This window comes from Benincasa hispida, chromosome 3 (assembly GCF_027475165.1).
Source record: "Benincasa hispida cultivar pf3 chromosome 3, pf3_genome.v1.1, whole genome shotgun sequence".
NCBI classification, from domain to species: domain Eukaryota; kingdom Viridiplantae; phylum Streptophyta; class Magnoliopsida; order Cucurbitales; family Cucurbitaceae; genus Benincasa; species Benincasa hispida.
Window position 1 is genome coordinate 65000364 of NC_143480.1, and position 26010 is coordinate 65026373.

The 26010-nt window shown below is 34.6% G+C and overlaps 1 protein-coding gene across 2 annotated transcripts; it reads left to right on the forward strand.

Moving 5' to 3' along the window:
• LOC120073964 (DNA gyrase subunit B, chloroplastic/mitochondrial-like) lies at window positions 1–25797 on the forward strand. Of its 2 annotated transcripts, none has more exons than XM_039026894.2 (21): window positions 1–287; window positions 634–775; window positions 6511–6591; window positions 6690–6803; window positions 7963–8019; window positions 8771–8872; window positions 10696–10846; window positions 11026–11102; window positions 11289–11399; window positions 11927–11997; window positions 12317–12458; window positions 12681–12779; window positions 12908–13036; window positions 13167–13281; window positions 14005–14072; window positions 22717–22830; window positions 22908–23024; window positions 23155–23208; window positions 23313–23418; window positions 24790–24920; window positions 25329–25797. In XM_039026894.2, the coding sequence occupies exons 1-21, from the start codon at window positions 10–12 to the stop codon at window positions 25395–25397; spliced, it is 2328 nt and encodes a 775-aa protein (XP_038882822.2). In that variant the 5' UTR covers window positions 1–9; the 3' UTR covers window positions 25398–25797. The 2 variants fall into 2 exon arrangements, 1 of the variants encoding a protein (XP_038882822.2); XR_016528401.1 differs by having other exon boundaries at window positions 66–287; window positions 23305–23418.
• Window positions 25798–26010: the final 213 nt, after the last annotated feature.

Genomic DNA, 26010 nt, shown 5'->3' on the forward strand with positions numbered 1-26010 from the left:
AAAGAGAATATGAAGCCCATTATGCAAGCCCAATTTAGCCCAAATTTAAGGGGGTTATCCTCCTCTACTTCTTCTGAACCAAAACCCCAACCTCAAACTTCCTTCCTCCCTCCATTTTTGAGCACAAAAACACCTTTCATGGCGCTTCGCCATCTTCTTAAAGCTCCTGGTTATCTTCCCCTTCGCCTCATGGCTTCCTCAACTTCCCTTTTCCCTTCTTCTATACATCTCCGCTCTCTTTCTTCCTCCGCCTCTCTCGCTCCTTCCTTTACTTTCCTTCAGTCCAGGTTCTACCTCTTTTACTTTGCTTCTCCTTGAAAATTATCCAGGAATATCTAAAATGTATTTATTTACATTTTCTTATACTGTGTTGTTGACATTTTGAGATGATGCTTTGGTTCTAGCTTTGCCACTTGATTTCGGAAACTTTTGAGCTCCATTCGTTTTTGGTGTTTTTGAATGTGATATTTATTCAGGTGTTAGCTTTTGACTGGATTTTAATGGTTTTAGTGATGGAATGTGGATAATGTAGCTATTATGGTTTTTTGGTTTTGGTTATTCTACATAATTTTGCGCGGTCAAGAATGCTTTTATTTTATTTTTGCTTATTCTTTATCGTTTTTATGGGGCTAGCGGTACGAGATTTCGAACGAGGAAGATTTCCACTAGCATTCGACTGGTACAAAATGTAGCTTTCATGTCGTCAAGTGCTGCCACTACTGAAACATCGACAGCAAGTGAGAGTTTGAAGGCTTATGGGTCTGAGCAAATTCAGGCAAGTAATTGGGAATTTCAAATTCTAAGTCAATTTTTACGTTAGATGTTTTTTCACTTGGGTGGTAGTCTTTGTTAAGTTAATATTTGTTATTGGGTTCATGCAAAAGATGAACGTAAGCAAATGTAACTTAAATCTATGTTCTTTGAAGGAACCATATTTCGTAAAAGACATTGACCATCTCTATGTTCAGCACTCTTCCTTCCTGATTTTTGGACTGTGTTTTTGGTAAGCCTTTGGGTGTGCGGATATCAACAAGTGCTCAAAATCATCAATTCACATCCTTGAATTATCCATTTTTAATGCTATGTTTTGGTGTGAACAACCACCGCCCCTTAAAAGATCATAGCCCACATTTCATTGTTGCTAATTGGAAACTATTTTTTGTAGCCTCATTGAATGGGCTTTCTTGTTCATCAATGAAATCGTTTCTTATCCAAAGTAATAATAATAATAACAACAACAACAACGAAAGTTTCTTTTTTGATAAAGAAATTGTTCATATGATGATTGTAAGCATAGTTCAACTGATTGTATTGTGACTATACATCGTTTTTAGTTTAAAAAAAAAGATAAAGAAATTTTTTTCTTCTTTTTTTTATTCCTTTATATATATATAATGAGAACTGAAGATATATATCTTTCAATGAGAACTGAAGATATATATATTCTAGAAAAAAGTATAAACAACCTAAAGGTCCGAGGAAGAGGGAGTCCTAAGCCTATGAAGGAGGAATGAAAGACAAGGCCTCCCATCTAAGGTGTGAAGTAAAGAGGGCTTATTACAAAAATATTTGCGGAGGGCACAGGCACACCAATATAAGAAAGTAGAAATTTACAAAAAAACTAAACTTATTTGAGAGTAACTGATGTAAGTAGAAAGGGGTTAAATTGGGTAATTGAATAAAAGTATAGGTTAATTCCATTTTTACCCCACTTGTACTCAATCTCTATAAATAGGAGTCTTCCCCTCACGTATGGATAATAAATGAATAACCTTTCCTTCAAGAATTCTCCAAGATTTGTAGTCTACATCAAATTGGTATTAGAGCGACCTCGTGAAGGGACCTCATGATGAGTAAAGGGCTTGGTAAACTCCCCACTCTTCCTTCCCTCTCTTCTAAAGATGCGGAAGCATCATCCTTCTCCCCTCAATCCGTCAACCGACGATTAACTCTTGCAGAAACTTCTATCATTTCTCTCGGAAAGTTCAATGTGAAATTGCTTGTAATTCAAACCATGGCTGGAATTATAGCCACAAATTTGCGCATCCAACAAGCTATTGAAAATTTGACATTGGATGTTGGAAGAATGGTTGAAAATCAACCAAGAACTCATCAAGAAGCATCAGAGGGAAACCAAGCTCGTGGAAACAATCAAGAACAGCTGCAAGAAGTTCAAAAAAAGCCTAAAAAACCAGCATCAAATGCTTCTAAGAAACCAAGATTTGCCTTGGAGGGTCCAAGAAATTCCTCCAAGAATCCAAGAACCAGCAAGACTGCATCAAAGAATTGAAGGCGGAGGAGTGCAGCTGCCTAATCCTGTCCAATATCATCAACATCTTCTGGTTTATCCACCTTTTAGACCCATGCTACCAAATTTGTTGGGGCTGGACTCTAATTCATCCGAGGATGAAGATTCGGCTAGTCCCCAACCACATTACCGAGCAAGAATGATGCATCCACAACAAGGAAATTACCCATTGTTTCAACGTCAATTCCATTATGATCAAGCACAAGGGTATGGAAGTCAAGAATATTATCAAGATTGGCAAGGTCAACCTAATAGGTGGCAAGATATCAAAGAAAATGAGTGGATAAATTTATTACGAGAAATGGTGTTGAAATTTCTGATGTAGCAAACTTAAGTTCGCTGAAGGCCTTATACAGTAAAGATGCTGAAGTTGATTTTTTCAGTAACATAACCCACTTGCAGAAACTTAGAAGAGCAAAGGCACTGATTCGCTTCAAAAATACTATTCCTACAGTCAACATGCCTGAGGTTATCACAAAGAATGTCTTCATGCCACTGTTCTTCAATATGCTGTTTGACTTCCAATAGGAAAAAGCAGAGAATTAGAGTTGCTTGCATTAAAGTTACTTGTATAGAGGTGCAGAGTATATTAGAGGTGCAGAAAATATTAGAGTTGCTGTCAACATGTTCTTTGCTTAAAGATATTGGCTTGGTCAATGAGTATTTGAACACCTACAATGCTTGGAATCTCGATGAACTTGATGGAAATTTTATATTTCGGACTTTTTTTCATAATATTTTTGTTCAAGATGTAAGAGGTTGATTTGGTCATACTTCGTTGTACAAGTTTATTTTATTTCTTAATTGTTTCATTTTCTTTCTCTTCTTTTTAAAACTCGAGGATTCTTTTTGGAGAGGTAGAATGATGTAAGTAGAAAAGGGTTAAATTGGGTAATTGGATAAATGTATAGGTTAATTCCCTTTTTACCCCCCCACTTGTACTCAATCTCTATAAATAGGAGTCTTCCCCCTCATGTATGGATAACAAATGAATAATACTTGTCTTTCAAGAATTCTCCAAGATTTGTAGTCTACATCAATAACCTTGAATTCTCTTTTAAAAGGAGCCTGGTTGTCCATAAAAATTTTCCTTCATGATTTAAAATTTGAGCAAAACCATCTTACACAGTCTCAGGAAGAACAAGATCAAAACAGTAGAAGGTATATTGAACCTTTGGAAGCATAGAGCAATGAAGGAAGAACTGGTTGATAGATTCTATAGTTGCATATTAGATAAATCTTAGGAGATAAGAACAGATGGAAAAAATTTGTTGTCAAAGGACTGATGCCTTTCCAAATCATTTTGCTAAGCAGCTAATCCAAATAAGAAATCCTAGATGAAAGTTTTTTTTTTTTTTTGTGGGGGGGATAAGAAACGATTTCATTCATTGAATGAAATATCTAAGGATATAATATACAAAAGGATCCATTCAAAGGGAATATAAAAGATATTTCCGATTTGCTATAATGGAAGAAAAGCTGTGACGTTTAATGGTTGGTATGGTTTTACACCTAGAAAAAACATTGTAAACGGCTGATTCAAGGATATCCTTTGCGGTCTTGGCCTTATCTTGGTCAATTATTGTATTTCTTTCATCTCATAACTTCCACAAAACAGATGAAATGTCAATCCATAAATGCTTCTTGACGGCTGTGAAAGGGTGATTAATAAGCAGCATCCAAAGCCAATTCTGTTATCATCAGGGGAAGCCGTGAACCAATTGAAGCCTGAAAATAATTCTGACCAAATGTACGAGGAGGTGGGGTGTCTGAAGAAAAGGTGAACGATTGATTCACTGCTTTTTTGACAGCACCAAGATGGAGACAATTGAATCCATGGGAAACATTTCTGTAAACGATCCATGGTATGGAGGCAAGATTTTGTGATCTCCCATAGTAGGAATTTTGATTCTTTTGGGACAAGTCTTGTATAAGTCTTTTTCCAAAGTGGATTTGCCGGAGATGAGATAGCTGTATACTGATTTTGTGATCTCCCATCTTGTCTGCCAGATATGAGATAGATGGAAGGATTATGCTCCCCAATTTGACCGGATAAGATGTAAATTAGCTGTAGATCCTAATAATACCATTTGTAGCTTGGCATGGAAACATGTTTTGAAGTAAGGATGATGTTAGATTAGGGCATTCTTACACCGCCTTGCCCAAATTTCCTCTTCTAAGCTAAAGATCCCAAGCTTGAAGCCAACAGACGTACAAGAGCATAAGGAAAAGGAAAAGAACAGTGAACTTGAAATTGTAATTTTTGTTTCAAGAATGTTCTTCCATGGGTTACTACTTGACTGAACAGGGTCCATTTATTATTGGCTTACTTTATGCTTTTGAGTTGTGATAATGCTTTTCCACCAAGCCTTTTCCTCATTAGAATATCTCTCACGCCACTTTAAAAATAAAGCCTTGTTCTTTTGTTTGAAATCACCTTTTTCAAAGCCTCTTGAAGCAGGGGGGGTGCGCAACCTTGGCCCAAATGTTAAGGTGGCTGCCTTCATCATTGTTGTCCCTTCTCCATGAAATGAGTGCATGTACATCATACCTCCTATGGTGGTTGCCAAAGCTCGTAGTGAACCCAAAATATGCCGTGGACTTGGATCAGCCATATGATAAAAATGCCTTCAGGATTTAATCACAATTCATTTTTTTTAGTTGTATGTAAGCCTCCCTTAAACCCCACCTGCTAAAGTGGTAAAGAAGGGCTTTTTAGGTCTCAATTTATTTCAATCTAACAGGACAAAAAAATAGGTAGTCGTAGGGACAGTTTTTTCTGTGTTGCTTGCAATTGTTTGGATGCTAGGGGCATCAACCACCTCACGCAGGTGTCTCACTGTGATTTTGCTCGGATTGGGCTTTAGTCTTTGGGTGTCATTGTGGAACCAATGGTTAGAAGGGTCAACTATATATCAAAATGGAAGCAAAGATTGCATATGGATGGATAAATGTCTTACATCTCACACTAATGTTCCCCTACCAATATCTTGGTCTTTTAGAGAGAAGATTTCCTTGACCTGTCTTTATAGAAGCCAATGCCCAAGAGGTCTCAAATGATTTAGCAAATTCCTAATTTATCAAGGTAGGCCTTTCCCATTCTGAAATAGGGGAGCCTCTCCCTTTTAGTAGCAAGCTTGCTTCAAATGGTATCGAATTCCAAAAAGAAAGGATGGAAAGTTTTCCCCAGCAGGCAAACCAATGTAGAATAGAGAGAGAGAGGGAGATACATTGTTGTTGCACACAAGGAAAGGCTGAACTTTCAATCCCTTCAATGTCAATATTCACCCTATCAAGTGTTGCAGCCAGTAGATACCTGTTAGTGTTACAGTTTGAAAGTAGGATCTTTAGACTTCCTTATGCTCTTCAACTAAAATTATTTCTTTAGTTTGTCAGCAAACGTGGCCTTTCATCCATTATTTTTTTTTCAGTGTTCATTATATGTAAAATTCAAAAAGAAACTTTGTTTCTTGTTCTTTATTTATTTATTTTTTGTAATGCACACAATAGAAAATTGTTGTTCATAGAGATGGTCTTTAGAGAATATTTCTTTTTAATTTTTTATTAAAAAATTGTGGGGTGTTGAGATTCATGCTTGAAAAGGCATACTTTTTAAAACATTGATTTTTCCTTTTTCTTCTTGATTGATATCCAATTTTCTTATTGAATATGATAGGGCATTTGGTTCCCTTGTTTCTACTTTTTGGACACTGCGAAGAAATGTGTCTATAGATTGTTGAGCCCCCTTTATGGAATTCTTGTGTTTAGTTTTGCATGTTCTAAAAATGTTCGTAGTTTATTGGTCATCAAACTTAGTGTTTCAACCTTCAAGTGAAATATTTGTGTCTTTATGGTTTTGACCTAAGAGATAATCCTAACTTAGTCCTTTGAGTTTAATCAAATTGATTCGTGGAATTAGTATTTGTGTGCTAGAAGTTTGTGTAACCAAGGGTCTCTTAGACCAATTCACAATGGTTCTCAACAGATCGGTTGAATATTATAAAAATAAAAACTCTCCATCTTTGAAGTAAATTAATGTGCAAGTGGATATGAGGGAGAAATTGTTATTGAAGCACAAATTAGGTTATTGTTATCATTACTACTACTACTACTATTATTATTATTATTTATTTGGTTAAGAGTTTGCGGAGGATATTTACAGATTCTGTTGTTGGTTCATGCTGGTTGTTTGAAATTTTTAGGTACTGGAAGGCTTAGACCCTGTAAGAAAGAGGCCTGGAATGTATATTGGGAGCACAGGACCTCGTGGACTGCATCATTTGGTAGTTAACTTTTCTAATTCTAAAATGGAGGAAATCCACCCCCTCCCCCAACAGAGAAAAGTAAAAGTTCGATGAAATATCTTTATTGATCTTGGTAGGTCTATGAAATATTGGATAACGCTGTTGATGAGGCTCAAGCTGGTTTTGCCTCACAGATAGATGTTGTCTTGCATGCAGATAATTCTGTGAGCATCACGGACAATGGACGTGGGGTATGATTTATCTTTTTATCTCAAATATTTTGAGTTTGACAGCATGAAGGTCAGATTATTGCATTCAATTTATGTTCTGCCAATTTGAACAATGTTCTTCAAATTTTAATCATATGAGAGGCGTATAACATTTTTATGAAATTTTGATTTGGTTTATTCACAATCTTGATATTCGATTTGTATGATTTATTTTACTTTAATCTTTGTTGGTAGGATTATTATTATTATTATTATTAATATTATTATTTTTATAAGAAACGGTTAGATGATATTATATTAAATTTTCACCTATCAGTTTAAACTTTTGGGTCAATCGTGATTTAACATGGTATCAAAGTAGGTGGTCTGGGAGGGTCTCATGTTCAAACCCTTACAATGTTATTCCTTCCCGATTAATATTGATTTCCACTTGTTGGGTCTTTTACATATTCACCTATCAACTTTTAAGCTTTTAGGTGAATAAGTGATTGAACAGAAACATGCTATCATTTCAATGATATAATCAATTATTACAAGCGAATCAATGCCTACCAAAAAAGATGAATTTTTTCACAAGGTTTTATTGTAGGCATATTGGGATAGAGGTTCATTTTTTTTTTTTTTTTTTTTTTTTTTTAAAATTAATATTGGAAGCGAAATGGTTGTCTTTTCAGGGATTCTTTATTTATTTATTTTTATTTTTAGGATTGTTTTCAAATATGGAAAAATGAGCTAACTTATTTATAAATATAGCAAAGTATCACTCTCTATTTGTGATGGACAATGATAGATAGTGACATTTTGCTATATTTGAAAATTTTCTAGCAATTTTGTCATTTAAAAGTTACCCTTATTTTTATTGTTTTATGGATTTGGTTCTATCTATTTCATTTTCTTGGTGTAAATCAGAGCACCAAAACTCATTATAGTTATCCTTTTTAATCTCCAATTGGGGAGCTAGGTTATAATCAACAATAGGTGTTGGGTTTTTCACCAGTGAAATTGTTTCTTCTTCTTCTTCTTCTTCAAAAAAAGGAAATTTAACTTTGGCTTAATGCAGGATTTGCTATTAAGGTTGAAATGATGTTTTTGAACAATTTTTTGTTCAAGTTAATAATATGTACCTGTAGTGGATATTTTAGTCTTTATCCTATCTAAACTTTTCAATTATATGTTGCAGATCCCTACTGATTTGCATCCTGTTACGAAGAAATCTTCCTTGGAGACTGTGTTGACGGTATTGCTTCATGAACGACATTTTGCTCAAGTTACCATGTGGTCCATTAAATGGGTTTTGCTCGCATATATTAATTGTGTATTCTTCATACATTAAAGGTCGAGTATGGTTCTAGGATCCATACAAACTTAAATTTAGAAGTAGTTTGCACAGTAAAAAGCATGAGAAAATGGAGTAGAGTAATTTTGTGCATATTTCAAGTTTGATTTGAAGTTAACAATTTTTTCTAAAACAATTATGAACAAACCGGCTTAAAATGTTACCGAATAGCAATTCTTTTACTAACAAAATACCGAGTAACTAACCACAAAAGCACCTTAATTTTGAAAATGATGAGGTTTTGAGTTTTAATGGAAACCAAATTTTCATCAAGAAGAAACGAAATGATACAAAACGTAAGGTTAGTATAATCACATAGATTTATGAATTTTAGATGGATTTAATCTTTATAAAGAGAGCACCATAAAGAAAAATGCACCCTCACATACTTTACATAGTTTCAACATTCAACTTCGTCTATGATGTTTTCAAATACCCATACTAAAGACCTCTTTCAAATACTCATTGTTTGACTCATGAGCCTGTTCTTATTACATTTTTGCATTTTTGTGACTGTATGATTATGGAAGTTAATGTTTTACCAGGTTTTAATGAACTTGCTATTGCTAAAAAGAATAGTAAGCACAAGCAATCTTTTCTCTGTAAACTCTCTACCAACGTGGCGAGACTCATGTGCTATTGAATTGTACAGGTATTACATGCAGGTGGGAAATTTGGTGGTTCCAGCAGTGGCTACAGTGTCTCAGGTGGACTACATGGCGTGGGTCTGTCAGTGGTTAATGCCTTGTCTGAGGTTTGTGTCTGTTATACATTTTATATACTTTTGTTTGTGTATTTTTTCTTGGTTGTGGAATTCATTTCTTTTTGTGTAATTTTGGATTGCCCACTCTTTTAGTCTTTAAGAAAAAAGAATGCTAGTTAAGAATGATTATTTCCCTTTCTTTCTTTTATTATTATTATTATTATTTTTTAATGATAGTCAAACTTTCATCGGAAAAAGATTATTTTCCTTCTTCAACCTTAAGTACTCAACTAATTCATTTTACTTCGTGAGTTCTCTGGTCAATACACACCTCATAGCTTGTTTCTGATCGAAAAAATTTATTTTCCTTCTTCAACCTTAACTACTCAACTAATTCATTTACTTGGTGGGTGAAATTTTCTCGTCAATCCACCCATTGTGGATATTAAAAGGATTCCTTGGGATCCAGTTGAGTACTTATTAGATGTAATAGTTAAAAACTTGTTAGACACTTTTTATAGTTTAAGAATAAGAACTTGTTAGACGCCCACTCGGATGTTTTGGGGACTGAACTTGTAATTTAACCCTTTTTTTCCCGATAAGAAACCATGCTTTCGTTGAGAATGATGAAAGGATATACAAGGACGTGAAATAAACAAGCCCCAAAACAAAACAACCCACATTCTTAGTTACATAAAGGAATCCAATCCAAGAATAAGGCTAAGCTGATAATTACAAAATAGCATGTGAACGGAGGTCAAAAAGAGGAATTAAATCTAATCAAATCCCAAAGTTCTTCCCAGACTTCTGCACCTCATGATAATTGAACTAAAATTATCCACTGGCTTTCTCATTGTGGTTGTCCATTTGAACTCTTGCATGGTTAGTTGAACTATAATTTGTAGTTTCTCTCTTCTGTATTCACCAATGTTTTTAAAAGGCTAAAGGCAGTCTTGAGGTTTTTCATCTTTCAGAGACAAGGCGTAAGTCTCAAGGTGGTATGAGGTGTAAGTCTCAAATTTAACAAAAAATATTTAAACAAATCCCAAGTTAGTATATGACCAAGTATTGCTAAACATAATAGTCATAGAACAAAATAAAAAAAAAAACCACCCCTGTGAATTGCCACTTAATTAAGCAAAAATTCTAAAAAGGATACCTCTGATTGAACTATTGTTGTCATTTATAGGATTGTTTAATACTATAAGGTTCTGTCTTCAATACTTTTAAAGTCACAATAGCAACAGTAATAAAAGTCAAAACTCAAACTCTCATATTTTTAAGAATGAGACAAATTGCTATCATCCTTTAAATCATCACATGAGACTAAGAGACTTTAAACCTTAGTGCCTTTTCACAAAGGCACAAGCCTCTTCTTTGAGAGGTGTAAGCTTATTGTGGTTCAAAGGAGGCATAAATCTCGAGGCTAAAAGTTAGCCTTAAGGAGTAAGCCTCAATAGGTTTTTAAAACATTGATATTCACCAGCTGGCAGCAACATTGTTTCCAATCTTCTCAAATGACCCATATTTCCAATTCTTACTGTATAGACAACGATGAACAAAGAAGTAATAACTTGAAATAATCTGTGCATAAAACTTATGTCACCATTGGGTGCCTGAACAGATAAAAATTGAAGGGTAGTTGACAAGTCTCGGATTCTCTTCCTATTAGTTACTTTAATGTGGATTACACAACTGGCAAAAATTTTATAAATTCGGGGTAAAGATTACACTTATTGTAAAAGAAATTTAGAAATTCCTTTTCCTAATTAAATATTATGCCTTTTTTCCCTGATCCTTGCTGGAAGGTCTGAAGTTCATGTTTTTGGTATATGTTTTTTGAAATGTTTGGCTACTTCTTACTTACTTGGCAGTTGTTGGAAGTTTCTGTTTGGCGTGATGGGAAGGAGTTCCACCAAAAGTATTCTCGTGGAAAGCCTGCTACTATTCTAGCATGCCATGTTCCTTCGTCTGAGTTGAAAAATCATCAAGGAACTCGCATCAGATTTTGGCCTGACAAAGAAGGTTTTACTTGACCATCATGGTCTGAAATATTTCTGTTGTTACTATGTTAATTTATATTTGTCTTTTGACTAACATATAACAGTGTTGATTTAATTTTCAATTGGTTACTAAGCATAAAAAGTTCTCTTGTTGGTCTTTCTTTCCACTTTAGTTAACACGTTCCTTCTATTTTTATCCAGTCTTTACTACTGTAATACAATTTGACTACAACACCATATCTGGACGAATCAGGGAGCTAGCTTTTCTAAACCCCAAGGTATTTTCTTTTATTGTTTTGCTTTTATTTACATAAAATGATGCCTTGATAAATTCTAGTCAGTTTTTTTCGGTAAAATTGTCAACCAAACATACGTGGCAGTGGGTAGTTTATTGGTTTCTATTGCATGTTGGAAGCCTTTGGAATAATGTGATACTTACTACCCCTGTGATACGACTCTTGCAGCTGACTATAACCCTTACAAAAGAGGATAATGATTTGAAGAACAACCAGTACAATGAATACTGCTATGCTGGTGGCTTGGTTGAATATGTTGCATGGCTGAACAGTGATAAGGTATAGCATCTTATTGCTCTACCCTTCGTTTTAATTTTTAAAAATTTATTCTTCAGTTCTTGTTACATGTCTCCCAAATCTTCATTTCATGTTTCATACACTACATTATAAAGCTAACTATAATCTAAGAAGTACGGGTACGGATACGAGACATGGACATGACATGACACGCCATTTTGTTTTTTTAAATTTAGGACACTGACACATCAATGACATACATCAAAATATAGATTTTTATACCAGAAGAAAATTCAAAGTAAATGTTATCCATGCTTAAAAAATTAGTATGATGTTTTTCACAATCAAATTTATTATCATTGTCATATATGTGTCTTTTTAGTCTATTCAACAAGTGTTCTATACATATCTAACATGTTTGTTGCACTAACTAGTGTCAGATACATGTCCAACAAGTGTCGGAGTGTCCAAATGTCTAACACGTATCCGACACTGACACACTAGTCAAACTAATGTGTTCATGCTTCTTAGACTATAATCACTGCTAATGCTAGTAATCTTTCCTCCAGAAACCACTTCATGATGTCTTTGCTTTCAGAAAAGAAACGGATGGAGTAGCCATTGATGCTGCGCTTCAGTGGTAAGTCACTAATCATGCTTTTCACTGGATCTTCTCAAATCTTGAATTATTTTGTGTAAACAATGAGAAACCGATAAACTATTACTTTAATGCCTGATTAATTGAAAAATCTCCATATTATATATATGTTACATAATTCTTTTTTTTCCATCTGTTGGAATTTCATTCTTCCTGGTTATTGGGTTATCAAGGCTTTGCAAAGTCAGATTTTTAAATTTTGATAGTCACAGCCATAGTATGAGATGATAAAAATCATAAAGCAACTAACACTTATTTGGCAAGAATCTTATTATTGTCGGCTTTGTTGATTGTTTTCTAGGTGTGCAGATGCGTATTCAGACACAATTTTAGGATATGCTAATAGCATACGGACTATTGATGGTGGCACCCATATAGATGGGATGAAGGCTTCATTGACGAGAACTCTCAATAATCTTGGAAAGAAATCAAAGATTTTTAAGGTGGTATTGTTTTCATAGTTTTATTAGTTCCTAATGTGTACATATGTGTATCACTCTTGTGCATAGGCAGAGATGAATAACTTTTGCTTGATAACGGCATATTTTGCATTTATTTTTCTTATAGCTCAACTAAAGAATTATAAATAGAAGGAATAAACCCTTTTCCTAGAAAAAGAAAAAAAAGAAGGAAATAAACTAAGCACAATTATGTATTTCTTCCAGGACAAGGATATCAGTTTAAGTGGTGAACATGTTAGGGAGGGATTAACCTGTGTTGTCTCAGTCAGGGTCCAAAACCCGGAGTTTGAAGGACAAACCAAGGTACCCTTCCAGAATTATGTAAACTTATGTTGATGTCTTGGGCCTCTTGGCCAGTTTATTCTATACTGCTATTTATTTTGCTTTCTCCTCTGTAATGTGTATCTTACTTTTTTGTCAATTCCTAAAAGACAAGGTTGGGAAATCCTGAAGTGCGAAAAGTAGTTGAGCAATCTATACTGGAGTACCTAACTGAATACCTGGAGTTGCACCCTGATGTTCTTGATTTAATCCTTTCAAAATCTTTAAATGCTCTCAAGGTGATTTTCCATAAAATAACGAAGTTTCATTTGTGATTCATTCCTTTTGAAAGTCTAATGGTGGGATTCCATTATGGGATTTCTCTTTACCCAAAGCAAAATTTTTCCCTCCTATTATTCTTATTTTCAGGCAGCTTTAGCTGCTAAGAGGGCAAGGGAGCTTGTGAGACAAAAAAGTGTTTTGCGTTCATCGTCCCTTCCCGGCAAACTAGCTGATTGTTCATCAACTAATCCTGAGGAGTCAGGTATTTAGCTTTTTCGTGGATGGAAATTGAGAAACAAATATTCCACTGATGCAATTTTTCTCTATAAGAATTCCGTTGATATGGGTGGGACTTATTGAGGCTTCATGATATGGAGATTAATTAATAGTATTTTACTAGGTTTAGTTTATTCAAATATTGTATAAAGTCAATTGGTTTATTGCCCAACTCTTCCAGTTATTTGTAACATTGCAACTCTCCAAGTGAGACTACACCTTGGATAGGGGTCATTCAGCACACTCACCAACTCTGCAGAAATTTAGATATTTATAACATAGCATATTTGAATATTCATAAAAAAAAGTCATAACGCATCTGGAGTTTCTTGTTCCCTTCCCTTGGGAAAAAAGCATCTTCAAAGTAGGGACTAACTCATAATTTTAGACAACCAAAATTACCATGGTTGGCCTGATGGTCATTTAAGGATAAGGTAAATGATAGACAGTTTGAAGAGAATGGGTTTAGGCTTTTGTGGTTATTTAGGAATTATATCCTATGAGGGTCAAATGGTTGTCTAGTAGATTAGTTGAGGTACACGCAAGTTGGCTTGAACACTCACGAATATTAAAAAGAAAAAAGTCATCAAATGTGTCATATATTACATTCTTGTTTCAAGCATTTTCCGCTTTATGAGGAATTTTTTTCCCTTTTAATAAAAATAATATATTTTTCTTTTAATCTCATTTTACCTCTTCTCTGCCACAGAAATTTTCATTGTTGAAGGAGACTCTGCAGGTGGAAGTGCAAAACAGGGTCGTGATAGGCGCTTCCAGGTATTTTTCGATTGTTAATGATCAATTGGTTTTGTAGATTTCAATTATTATTTATGGCAACTATTGAAGGCTTAAAGCATGTTAGGTCGATAAATTAAGCTATTTTTTTAAAAAGAAATATATTAAATAAAAGAATACTGCACAAAAAGACTATTGAGGAATCCTCCTATCAGAAAAGGAAAATATAACAAATTGTGGTTGAACAACTAAATGGGTTGCAAAAAGATTAGGAAAAAAAATCCCCTCAACTGAATAGGAAAACAGGAAAAGAAAGTCAACAATTAGTAAAAGACTTAAAATACCATCTTTTATACATGTTGGTAACGTAATCCCAAATAGATCATTAGGCTATAACCCCAACACTTCCTTTTTTGTGTTTGGCAACAAAAAAACCTAGGAGAATTATTCGAGCTCTGAGGGATTTAAGACAAGGTGACCCCTTAGCTCTAGTTGTCTTTGTAACTGTAATCAATGTCTTGAGCACTATGTTGGAAAAAGGCTTTTGATAGGTGTGTAAATGGCTTTTAGGAGTGGCATTCATGTGAGTCATTTCTAATTTGTCGATGGCACCTTTATATTGTTAGAGTATAACAAATAGAAGCTCCAAATTTGAAGAGTATTATCAATATTTTTGAGTTGGTCACCTGGCTCATGGATTGGTATAATTTTTTATGCTCGAGAGGAGGTAGACACACTTGTTAGTGGAGTTTTGTCTAGCATCTCCATTAATTTCTTTTTGTTTTCTAAATGCTCAGTTAAGATTCTAAAATGGCTTGACGGGATCATTTGTGATTTCTTTTGGAAATGTGTCTCTAAAGAAAATGGTTGCATCTTGGGTAATTGGAAGACTACTTCCCTTCCTATTCACAAAGGTGGCCTCGGCTTGGGGAACCTTGGAAGCAAAAACATAAAAACAAAAGCCTACTAGCTAAATGGGGTTATAGATTCATGATGGATGGCTATATTTTATGTAAAAGATGCTCTTGCTAGCAAATACCTGTTCAAGAAGGTGAAGTGGATTCCATTTCCAAAAAACTATTGGCCTTCTAGGGATCTTGGAAGCTCCATCTACAGAGCTTGTTGAACTGGGAAATGTTACACAATTAATAAGGGCAAAAGGGGATAGAATTTGGTCTTGGGAGGACTTACAGTTGGCTATTGATCACTTGAGTTCTCTTTCCTAAGGATCTATAGTACCACAACTACAAAAGAAGGTTTGTTTGCCAGTATTGGTCTGAATCCTCTAGCAAAATTGGGTTTGCCTGTCAGAAGAAATTTGACTAATGAGGAAGTTCTCGAATGGTGGCTTTACAAAATGTGTTGGAGCCACTTAAGCCATCCAAAAGTGATGAATCTAGGTCGTGGTCTGTTTAAAATGATGTTGCTTCTTGGTGAAGTCCTCAGGGTGAATGATTGCAAGGCCCCTGTTGGTAATGCGACGACTTAGGCTATCTCAAAAGCTAAGGTGTCGAAGGAAGTGAAGGTTTTCTTGTGGGTTTTCGTCCAAAGGAAACTTAATATAGGAGATTTGCTTTAAAGGAGCTGGCCTAATTGCTTTATATCTCCCAATTGAGTCGAAGAGACTCTTTTCTAGACTTCCAGCTTACTTTTGGAACTCCCATCAAGATTAAGGCTAGGATTTTGTAGTCGTATACCATTATGGCATCTCTGTGAAAGTTGTGGAATGAGAGAAATCGAAGCATCTTCAAAGAGAAAGCATGCCACCTCAATTTATGGGAGTCTATTTGACTCTTAGCCTTCATGTGGTGTTCTCCCTGTAGATCTTTTTGTAATTATGATCTTGTTCATATCCAAGTGGGAGTCCTTTTTGTAACCCTTTGGCTTTGTGGGGATATCTCATCTTCCTTTTGTATGATCTTTTCAGCAATATGTTTCTTATAGGAAAAATTGTAATTTGGCCTATGTTTTTCCTTTTGTATCCTAATCTGATATGAGGGTGGTCTAGATTTTGATGGTTGGTTGTGGATTTGAAGTTTTTGATAATATACGGAGAATGGAAATAAAAATAAAAAAGTAGATATTTTTTGAACAAATATTTAGGTACATCCGAGCTGGACCTATCGTTGTATACCACACCAAATTATCCAATTATAATTTGCCACGTGCTGTATTTTTCTTACTTTTTTTTGTGTGGGATGATAGTGGGACGCATAAAGATGAGTGCATCCCTATCGCTCATATTTTTTTTTTTGTGCCTATTTTTCACGATAATTGGTCGACCAACTACACTTTTAAGGACAAAGTACTTTTAAGGGCAATCGGCAACTAAGAAGCACAGACATTTCTAAAATAGCAAAGTGTCAGTGTTAGACATGTGTTGGACATCGACACGTCCTGAGATGCCCCGACATGCCTCGAACACGTGTTTGACACATCAACTGGCGTATTGAAGATTTTATTATTTAATTTTGATGTTCGACATGCCCTAGACACGGTAGGACACACTAGGCGACACTTCAGGGACACGACAACCTCAATTTTTTTTTCTTCTTCAAAAAGACAATTAAAACATTCCATTTTTGAAGCCCAGGCCCAAGCTACCAAGCCCAACTTGTTTTTAATTTATTTTAGCATTTATTCGGCTGCTGTATTGAGCACCCACTTGACCTCTTCGACCAGAGTCACCACACCAAACGAGCTCCACGAGTTTTACGCTGCTATGTCCTCATTTCTCAGACTTTGAAGCCCTCCACAGTCGAGTTGAAGCTTCCATGCCGACAACCTTCAACCTGAAAGTGAAAACAGACCAATCCTCCTCACCGGCACCGACTTGAAGACCGACCAACCTCCACTAGCAATTTGGTTTATTTCTCTCCCATTCCTTTTTTTTTCTCTTTGAAGAACATAAAAGATCTATTTTTTGTGTTTTTTTTCTTTTAAAAGCATCCATTTTTGTGTGAAGGGCATCCATTTCTCTTGTGTTTTTTCCATTTTCATAAGTCTTCCCTTTTTTCTTTAATTTTTTTTATTTAAAATTAGGATGGAAGAGTCAACTTCTAGTCATACTAAAATAATTAAAAATGGCTATCGAAGATGAAACGAAACCGTTATGGCAATATGTGACAGAATGAACGATTGAATGGAGGTGAGAATATTGCTTGACAATGTAATTTTTGTCAAGAAAATAGGAAAGATTTTTATACAAGAGTTGGGGCACATCTACTAAAATTAGTAGGATTTGGAATTGGAGTGTGCAAAAAGGTCACTCCTAGAGATCCTGTGGATATGCAAAAGTTGGAATATGAAATAAAAACCTAGGTTTTAAGGAATGCTCCTAAACAAGTTACTTTACCACCTCCATGACATGAATCTCAATCTTTTGGAACAGGAAGAATGGGTAGTTATTCATTTTCTTATTCAACAATGGAACAAAACAAAAGGAAAGGAAATGTTAGTGCACTTGACAAGTCATTTACTTGGCAATTCGTGATCAAGTGGATTTAGAGATAGCTAGAATGTTTCATTCTTGAAGTTTCCCTTTTTATTTGGTTAGAAATCCATATTGTGTGAACGCATTTGCTTTGGTTGCAAATAATGCTATATCAGGTTATTTACCTTCAGGGTATAATAAGTTGAGAACAACTCTTCTCCAAAAAGAAAAAGTAAATGTAGAGAGATTGTTGCAACCTATTAAAAGTACATGACTCAGAAGGAGGTAAGCATTGTCAGTGATGGATGGAGCAATTCGCAGAGGAGGCCATTAATTAACTTTATGGCAATTACAGAAGGAGGACCAATGTTTCTTAAAGTTGTGAAAATTAAAGATAAATACATCAGAGTAAATCTGATGAAGAAGTCATAAATGAGGTGAGACATGATAATGTGCTTTTAATCATTGACAATGCTGCAAATTATAAGGGTGCAGGAAAAATTATTGAATCATAGTTTCCCAACATAGTTTGGACACCATGTATAGTTCATACTCTCAATCTTACTTTGAAGAATATTTGTGCTGCAAGAAATATTGATAGTAATCAACATGTATTTCCAGAGTGTAGCTGGATTTCTGAAATTTTTGATGATATGTTTGTCAAGCACTTTATCATGAACCATTCCACGAGGTTTGCTATGTTCAATGAGTTTGTATCTTTGAAGTTATTTGCAATAGTGAAACACATTTTGCATCTACTATCATTATGCTTAGAAGATTTAAACTCATTAAGGGTGGTTTGCAAACAATTTTAATGATAAATGGAGATGCTACAGAGAAGATGATATGGTGAAAGCAAGACGTGTAAAGGAGTTAACACTTGATGATAATTAGTGGGATAAGATTGATTATTTCTTTCTTTTAACTCCTCCTATTTATGATATGATCAGAGATTGTGATACAGACAAACATTGCCTCCATTTGATATATGATATATGGGACACCTAAGAAGCATAGACACTGACACGCGACATGAATACGACACGACACCAACATGACGACACTGCCAATTTTCAAAAAAAGTAGGACACGACATGATGACACTGCCAATTTTCAATAAATATATGTTGTGCACATAAACATATTGTGAAATATTACCATTAAAAATATCAAAATAACAACCTAACAATATTCTAGTTCTCATAAGTTTTTGTAATTAGTTTAACACAACAAAAGTTCCATCTTCGGTAGTCATTTTTTTAATTAATTTGGGTATGACTAGAAGATGACTATGCAATCCTAATCTTAAATTCCTAATTTTAAATAAAATTGTAACTATAGTGAGAATAAAATAAAAGAGTGATTTATGAAAAATGGAAAAAAAAAACAAAAATTTGATGAAAAAATCAAAGTGATTGGTGTGAGGGGGCTCTTCATAAAAGGCAATGGGAAGTTCATGAAAGGAAAAAAAAAAAAAAAAAAACAGAAATGGGTGAGAAATAAACTAAAGTCGTTGACGTTAGAGTTGGTGGGTCTTCAGATCGTCGACCAGAAGATCTTCAAGTCGCCGGCATGGAGCTCTTTAAGTTACCAGGGTGGAGGTCTAAGTTGAAAGGAGGAAAATTCGCGTGGAGGCTATGTTTGAGGAGGAAAATTTTGTGGTGGTTGCTACGTTTGAGAAGGGCCCGACAGAATGCCCCAAGTTATTTTTTAATTTTTGGGCTGGGCTTTGGGCTTTAAATGCCTTAAAATTATGGTTTTTTTTTTAGTTTGTAGGTTGTCGTGTCTTTAACCATGTCCGCACGTGTCCTTGTGTGTTCTAGGCGTGTCAGAAAGCAAAAAATAATAGTAAAATAATACACGCCAGCTGGCATCTTGGACACATGTCGGAGGCGTGTCGGGATGTGTCGTTGTCCGATACGTGTTTGACACCTACACTTGGCCATTTTAGAAGTATTGGTGCTTTATAGTGGGACACCATGATTGAAAAAGTGAAAGTGGTGGTTTATAGACACATGAAGGAACATGTGCAGATGAATTCTCATCTTTTCATGAAGTGGTGCATCAAACTATAATTGATCGTTGGAATAAAAATAACACTCCTCTCCATTTTTTGGCACATTCTCTAAATCCAAGGTATTCTAAGGCATCTTAAATCTTTATTTTATTTTTTTCAATTCCTAAGCACACTCTAAAGTTGGGTATATTTTAAAATTTTATTTCGGTATTATAGCACACAATGACTTGGAGAAGACAAGACTCGAGTCCCACTACATAAAAACTTAGGGGGCGTTTGTTTCAAGGGTTGGGATTGGATGAATTAGACATCCTAAGACTAATCCTTGTTCAGACATGGATCTAGGAAGCTTGGCTTCCTACATCCTTTTCCCATTGCATGAGTTACCTTTATTTTTTTAATTATTTTTAAAAAATTTAATTTAGAAAGTTTGTCGGCCAATTTTCGAACACCACCTCTGGTGACCGTCGCTGGCCAACTCTGACTGCCACCCTTGGCGACTGCTGGACACCAACTCCAGCGACCGTCGCTAGCCAACCTCCGACCACCACTTCCGGCGACCTTACCGGCGAACATTTTTTCTAAGTCATTCCAAAAAGGTCTATAGTTTAATTAAAATAATATTTTTAAAGTACACTTTCTCTTTCTTCTAATTATTTTTTCTTTTGGAGTTTTTTTTTTTTAAATTGTTATTATTATTATTATTAGATTATCTTTTTTAATTCTCACTCTTCCCTTCTTTGTTTAAAATTAATGTTTCCTTCATTTTAGGATATTTCATTTATTTTCTATTTTTCCTAGTTGAAAATTGATCACCTTCTATTGAGATCTCAAGTATATATTGAATATATTGGTAATGTATGGAAAAATGTAAATATACATTGTATATACCATGGTTTAGTTTTTGGCATATTTACAAATATATTGAAAAATGTAAATATACATCGAATATGTTGTTATGTAAATATACATTGAGTATATTGTTGACTCATATTTTTGTGTAAAATAATAGTTTATTAGACTGCAATTGATTAGGTATATCTATTTATGCTATCTATATAAAAAGCCCTCATTTAATTAACATTTTCATTTTTTTCTGTTTGTCAATTTAATTAACTTGAAGATTTAGAATAATTTTTTAAATGTGAAGGATTAAAATGTTGGAAACAACTTAGTGGCCAAATAAAAATTAAAACTCAAACTTTATGATTTTTTTTGTTCCTCAAGTGTAATTTGATATAGAAAAATATAATTTTTCAATAATTGAATTGAATTGAATTGAATTTAAGACCAAAATACTAATTTATTTCAATATGAAGTTTTCATGATATGGTAAAAAAAAATCGATCCTTTTTAAATTAGTTAAAGTGACAAAAGTCTATGAAGTTTTACCTCAAAATTAAAATACCGAATTATTAACACAATAAATTAAATAACAATATAATTTTAATCACATCTCCATTTCAAAAGTAAAAAATATATATATTTTATTCTAAATTTTTTAGTTTATTTTAAACTTTAACTATATTAAAATAATTAAGATGACAAATTTGAACTAATCTAAAATCTAACCAATGATTAAATACAAGAAAATATTTTACAAACTCAAGATTTATAAACCTGCACTTCATTCCCAGGCTTTTGCACTCCAAACATAGGTTTCTTAAACCAAGACTTCCAAAACTTACACTCTGAACACAATTTTCTTAAACCCATGCTACTTAAACCTCCCAGCCTAACCCCTAGGCTTAACATTACTGGGCTTAAGATTCCATATCTGCGTGCCAAACGTCTTCTTAGAAGTATCAAGAGAGGATGAAGCGTATCAAGAGATATTTTAGTTCAGAGGATGAGCGCACAAGAGTGAACATTGAATTTTCCAATTTCTCTATAATGTCTGCAGAGTTTGCTGAACATGATTCCATACGTAATAGATATAATATGCCTTCGAAGAGTTGGTGGACCATCCATGGTGCCTTTACTCTACTTTACAGACACTAGCTATGATACCCTTTCATAAGCATGACGGCAATGTATTTTCTCTTCCATATTCCAATACAATTTCAATTTTACTTTTCTATTTTCCAATCACATGATTGGGTTTCTATCATAGTTCGTTAAGTGGGAGGAGTAGAGTTTCACAAGTAGAGGAAAGGAATGATTAGGATATGAAGAGAGTATTTTTTGTCAAGCTTGGTTGAGAAGGAGGTCTCCAAGTTCATTGAATTACTTGTGATTGGGTCTCTGTCTTTTTATTTTTATGATTCTATACAATTTAGGATTTCTGTACTGTTGCTGTCATCTATAATGTATTTATGGACTAATTGAAAGTTCTTTAAATATATGCTGATATGCATCTACATATGTGTCAGACATGTACACATGAATATGCATACATATGTTGCATGAAACAATAATGAGGTTAAAGAATCTCTACATTTTTTATGAGGTTAAAGGTTCCTATCCTACATGTGATGTAATATTATAAAAAAATGAATACATGGGATTTCTGTGCTGAATATATTGTCTTTTCACTCCACCTGTTTATAACACTCCAGTCCTTCAGTCGCCTTAGTTCTTTCCTTTTTAAATCAGTGAAATCAGGATTGTGATACTGTTAAGCCTCCGGTCCTCCCCTACTCTTTCCAACTTCCGATCAAATAAGAAGATTAAAAAAATGAACAAGAACAATGGCAATCAACAATTTCCTCCAGCCTTTATTTATAACTTGATAGCAGACGTTCCAACAAAGAATTTCAGAGGAAAAAGAAATTAACCCAAACAAGAGTGTAATCAACAAAACTCAATGGAAAACAAGAAAGTAAAACGATAGCAACCCAGCCTGAAATTCGAGAGGTGCTGGATCCTCTCCTGAAGGACGAATCTTCTTCAACCAAAATTCTCCTCCTCCTCTCTTGCTCTTCCTATTTGTTTAGCTCCTTGTGGTCCCACCCCCAACGGTTTCCTCAACAGATTTGCCCTTTGCCACCATATCTTCATAATCCACTATCCCTCTAACTAACTCTTGTGGTGATTTTTCCTTTTTGTTCCTCCTCTTGTACGTGAATATAATGGGAGGTTTTACAGATACATGCATATTCACATGTTTATCATGTTTATTGTGCAGTCTATAGTTAAGTACTTGTATGCATGATAATACAAAAATGGATGTGCACATATGATGCACCACTGCAAATATTCCAAGTGTTCTTAATTTGTTTAAATGCTCAATGCAGGCTATTCTACCTTTGAGGGGCAAAATCTTAAACATTGAGAGGAAAGACGAGGCTGCAATGTACAAAAATGAAGAGATACAGAATTTAATTCTTGCTCTTGGACTTGGAGTCAAGGTTTATAATATAATCCTTCAATTATTTAAAATTATTATTATTTTTTTCTTAGATTGTGCATTTACTATTGCCTTTAGGGGGAAGATTTTAAAAAGGAGGCTCTCCGCTATCATAAAATAATCATATTGACGGATGCTGATGTTGATGGTGCTCACATCCGAACTCTGCTCTTGACATTTTTCTTTCGATATCAGGTACAATAATTGTCAATATTATTTTATTGCTTGCTAGGGACACGTGTACTTGTAAGATGCCAAAAGAAAATTTGAAAATACGTAGTGTAATGGAGTGAAAAACCAATTTGATTTTGGTTCTTGATCACAGAAAGCTTTGTTTGACGAAGGTTGCATTTATATTGGAGTTCCACCTCTTTACAAGGTTTGCTTCCCCTCTTGATGGGTCAGAGATGCAGAATCTATGCTTAGTTTTAATTCTTTTTATGGTTATTTCTTCTCCTTGTTTTTCCTTTTGGAGATTATCAGGTTGAGAGGGGGAAGCAAGTACACTATTGCTATGATGACAAGGAACTAAAAAAGCTTCAAAGTTCCTTCCCTTCAAATGCATCATATAATATTCAAAGGTTCAAAGGTATTCATTTTAGTGTTGATTCCACATGTGTTCGATGGATCTGTTGCCTCTCTACCTGCTAATACACACCATTTGGTGGCTTCTTTTAATCCTTGTTAGTTGAGTTGTGCTAATGTTCGAGAGTGCAATAGGCATCACTTCAAACCACCATGGTTGGGTGTAAAAAACGAAGATGCTTTTGGTAGAAGTTAAAAGCACTAGAGTGCTTTTTAGTCCAAGTGATTGCTTTGGAAACACTTCAATTGGTACTTGAGAGGGTAGAACTAGACACCAAAGTTACTTGTTATCAATTACTTTCTACCAAAGCTCTTACAAGCGAGATACTTTTGTTGGCCTTATTCAATTTGAAAGGCGCCCAAATATTTCTCTTCTAGAGGTGTTATGTTGTAGAGGAGGTTTTGAATCAGAAACTTCTCAAAGGAATACAAGATCGAAAGATACAGAAAATTTAAAAACAGCAAATATACCCATAAAGAAAACAACCATGAACAAGAACTTTTTATAGACCTAAATGACTGGCCAGTAGAGTACACTTCCATGGAATTAGTGCAAAAACAGCAGCAGCTTGAATGAAGACATGGATGTCTTCTTGAAAAGAAAACACCTAAAAAAAATGATTCACTCTTGCATATTAAAGCATCCTTTAACAAAGAAAAATTATTTAATAAACGCGCAGAACAAAAGTTTAATCTTCAGCACAGAGTTGACAACTGAACAGACTTGAAACTTGGGCTGCCAGGGGAATAAAATCCAAATTTGAATTTATGGTTGCCATTCGATTAGTGTAAAATGTAAAGATTACTGCTTAACTTCAATTATATTATTAGAGTTGTCTTCCAATTACTGCAAAATGTATAAATAATGTAGTTATAAAAGGTGGTGATAATGCTTGGACCATATGGGTAGCTACGAAAAGAAAAGTTTCTTATAGAAAATCAAAAGCTTTTCCTCTCTTCGGAAAGAAAAAACCACTATGATGACTGTTTAGTAATTTTCTTTTGAAAAAAAGATGAATAATAAATGTATGTTAGGCAATCTAGAAGAGCCTTAGGGGTGAGGAATCCCTAAGCCAATCAAGACAGGAGGAATTGAACCAAAAGGCCTCCAATTTAAAGAGTGACGAAGGGGAGGGACGTTATAAAAGGAATGTGTAAGGCGCTCCAATTATGAGGCTGAGTAAAACTGGTCTGGCCGTTTTTGTTCTTCACATTCTGTGATGAAAGTTTTATTTTTCTATAAGACAATAATGATGTTAATATTAATAAACAATTGTTATATAATAGTAAGTTTGTACACCCTCCGAAGCTTCCCATATTATTATGTTTTTAAAATATTTAAGTTTTGAAAGTATGCTAAATATTCTGACTTTAGGTTTGGGAGAGATGATGCCTGCACAACTATGGGAAACAACAATGGACCCAGAACAAAGGATGCTGAAGCAGTTGGCAATTGAGGAAGAAGCAGATGCAAATGTTGTATTTTCATCTCTTATGGGTGCCCGAGTAAGTATTAATGCCTATGCAACTGTTTAACTCCAATCCAGTTCATCAGTGGCCACCATTTGGATCAATTTGGTATTTTCGTACACGTCAAAAGTAGGTCAATCGGGAGCCATTCCAACAGATGTATATTAGATACCAACCAATTCATTTAAACTAGAGAAGATTAGCATCAATTTTTTTCGCTTTAACAAAGCCTTCATAGTTTTTGCCTTTTAACATTCGTATTTGTGTGCTGTCCATGCCCGTTGGTAATTCTAGCGCTAGGTTTAGGTGAAAAGAGTAAGCTTTTCTTTTTTCCTGTGAGGGGTTACAAGAATAAAATTATTTATCTGGCATACACATTTCTATCACTCGAAATATTTCTATGTTCTAGCACTGGATTAATGTGTTTTTTTTCTCCTTTTCCAGGTGGATTTCCGAAAGGAACTAATTCAGAAATCTGCAAATATGATAAATTTCGAGCATCTAGATATTTAAGTGTAGGATATTAGCTTCTAATCCAAAAAGGGTAGGAACAGGGATGGTCAGCTTTGGAACTTGCTTTTGAAAAAGTAAAAAAGAAAGGAAATTAAACAGATGAATTGGTTGAAGTATATATCTCCATTGGCATTCATCATGATTTATATTCTTTTGTCGGTGGCGTTCGAGAAAGACGAACATAGCTTTGATTTCAGGACCATGCCATGGGAATGCTGTGCTCATTGTATAGAAGGTGAGGAATTTAGGAGACTGAAAGAGTGGTATAGTTGAGATATCACTTTGATGTATGAAACTGTGGAGCAAGTTTTTGATGTTTCTGACTTAGCTCCATTTTCTGTCTCTCTCCACCCTGATGTATAATTTCACACATGAATTATATAACATTATTTATTCTAAAGTCTTAAGTCATTGAGATATCATATAATGATGAAATAGAGAGGATGAAGTTCTTAGATCACCCAAATGTCATATTTTGCCAAATATTGGTTTGACTTGTGTCCAAAAAACCTTCATAATAGTGTCCATATCCTACAGCTTCCCCATTCTTGGGTGGTCAAACGAAGCATGGTTTGTTTATTTGGTGGATCAAGACTTTCCTTTTCATTTAAAG

What these genes read in the sequence shown, in the direction of transcription:
- LOC120073964 (XM_039026894.2), top strand. Translation starts at nt 10, where the DNA reads ATGAAGCCCATTATGCAAGCCCAATTTAGCCCAAATTTAAGGGGGTTA. An exon ending in CCTTGGAGACTGTGTTGACG is followed by an intron (nt 8,020 to 8,770) that starts GTATTGCTTCAT and finishes TGAATTGTACAG; the next exon opens with GTATTACATGCAGGTGGGAA. An exon ending in AACTAATCCTGAGGAGTCAG is followed by an intron (nt 13,282 to 14,004) that starts GTATTTAGCTTT and finishes TCTCTGCCACAG; the next exon opens with AAATTTTCATTGTTGAAGGA.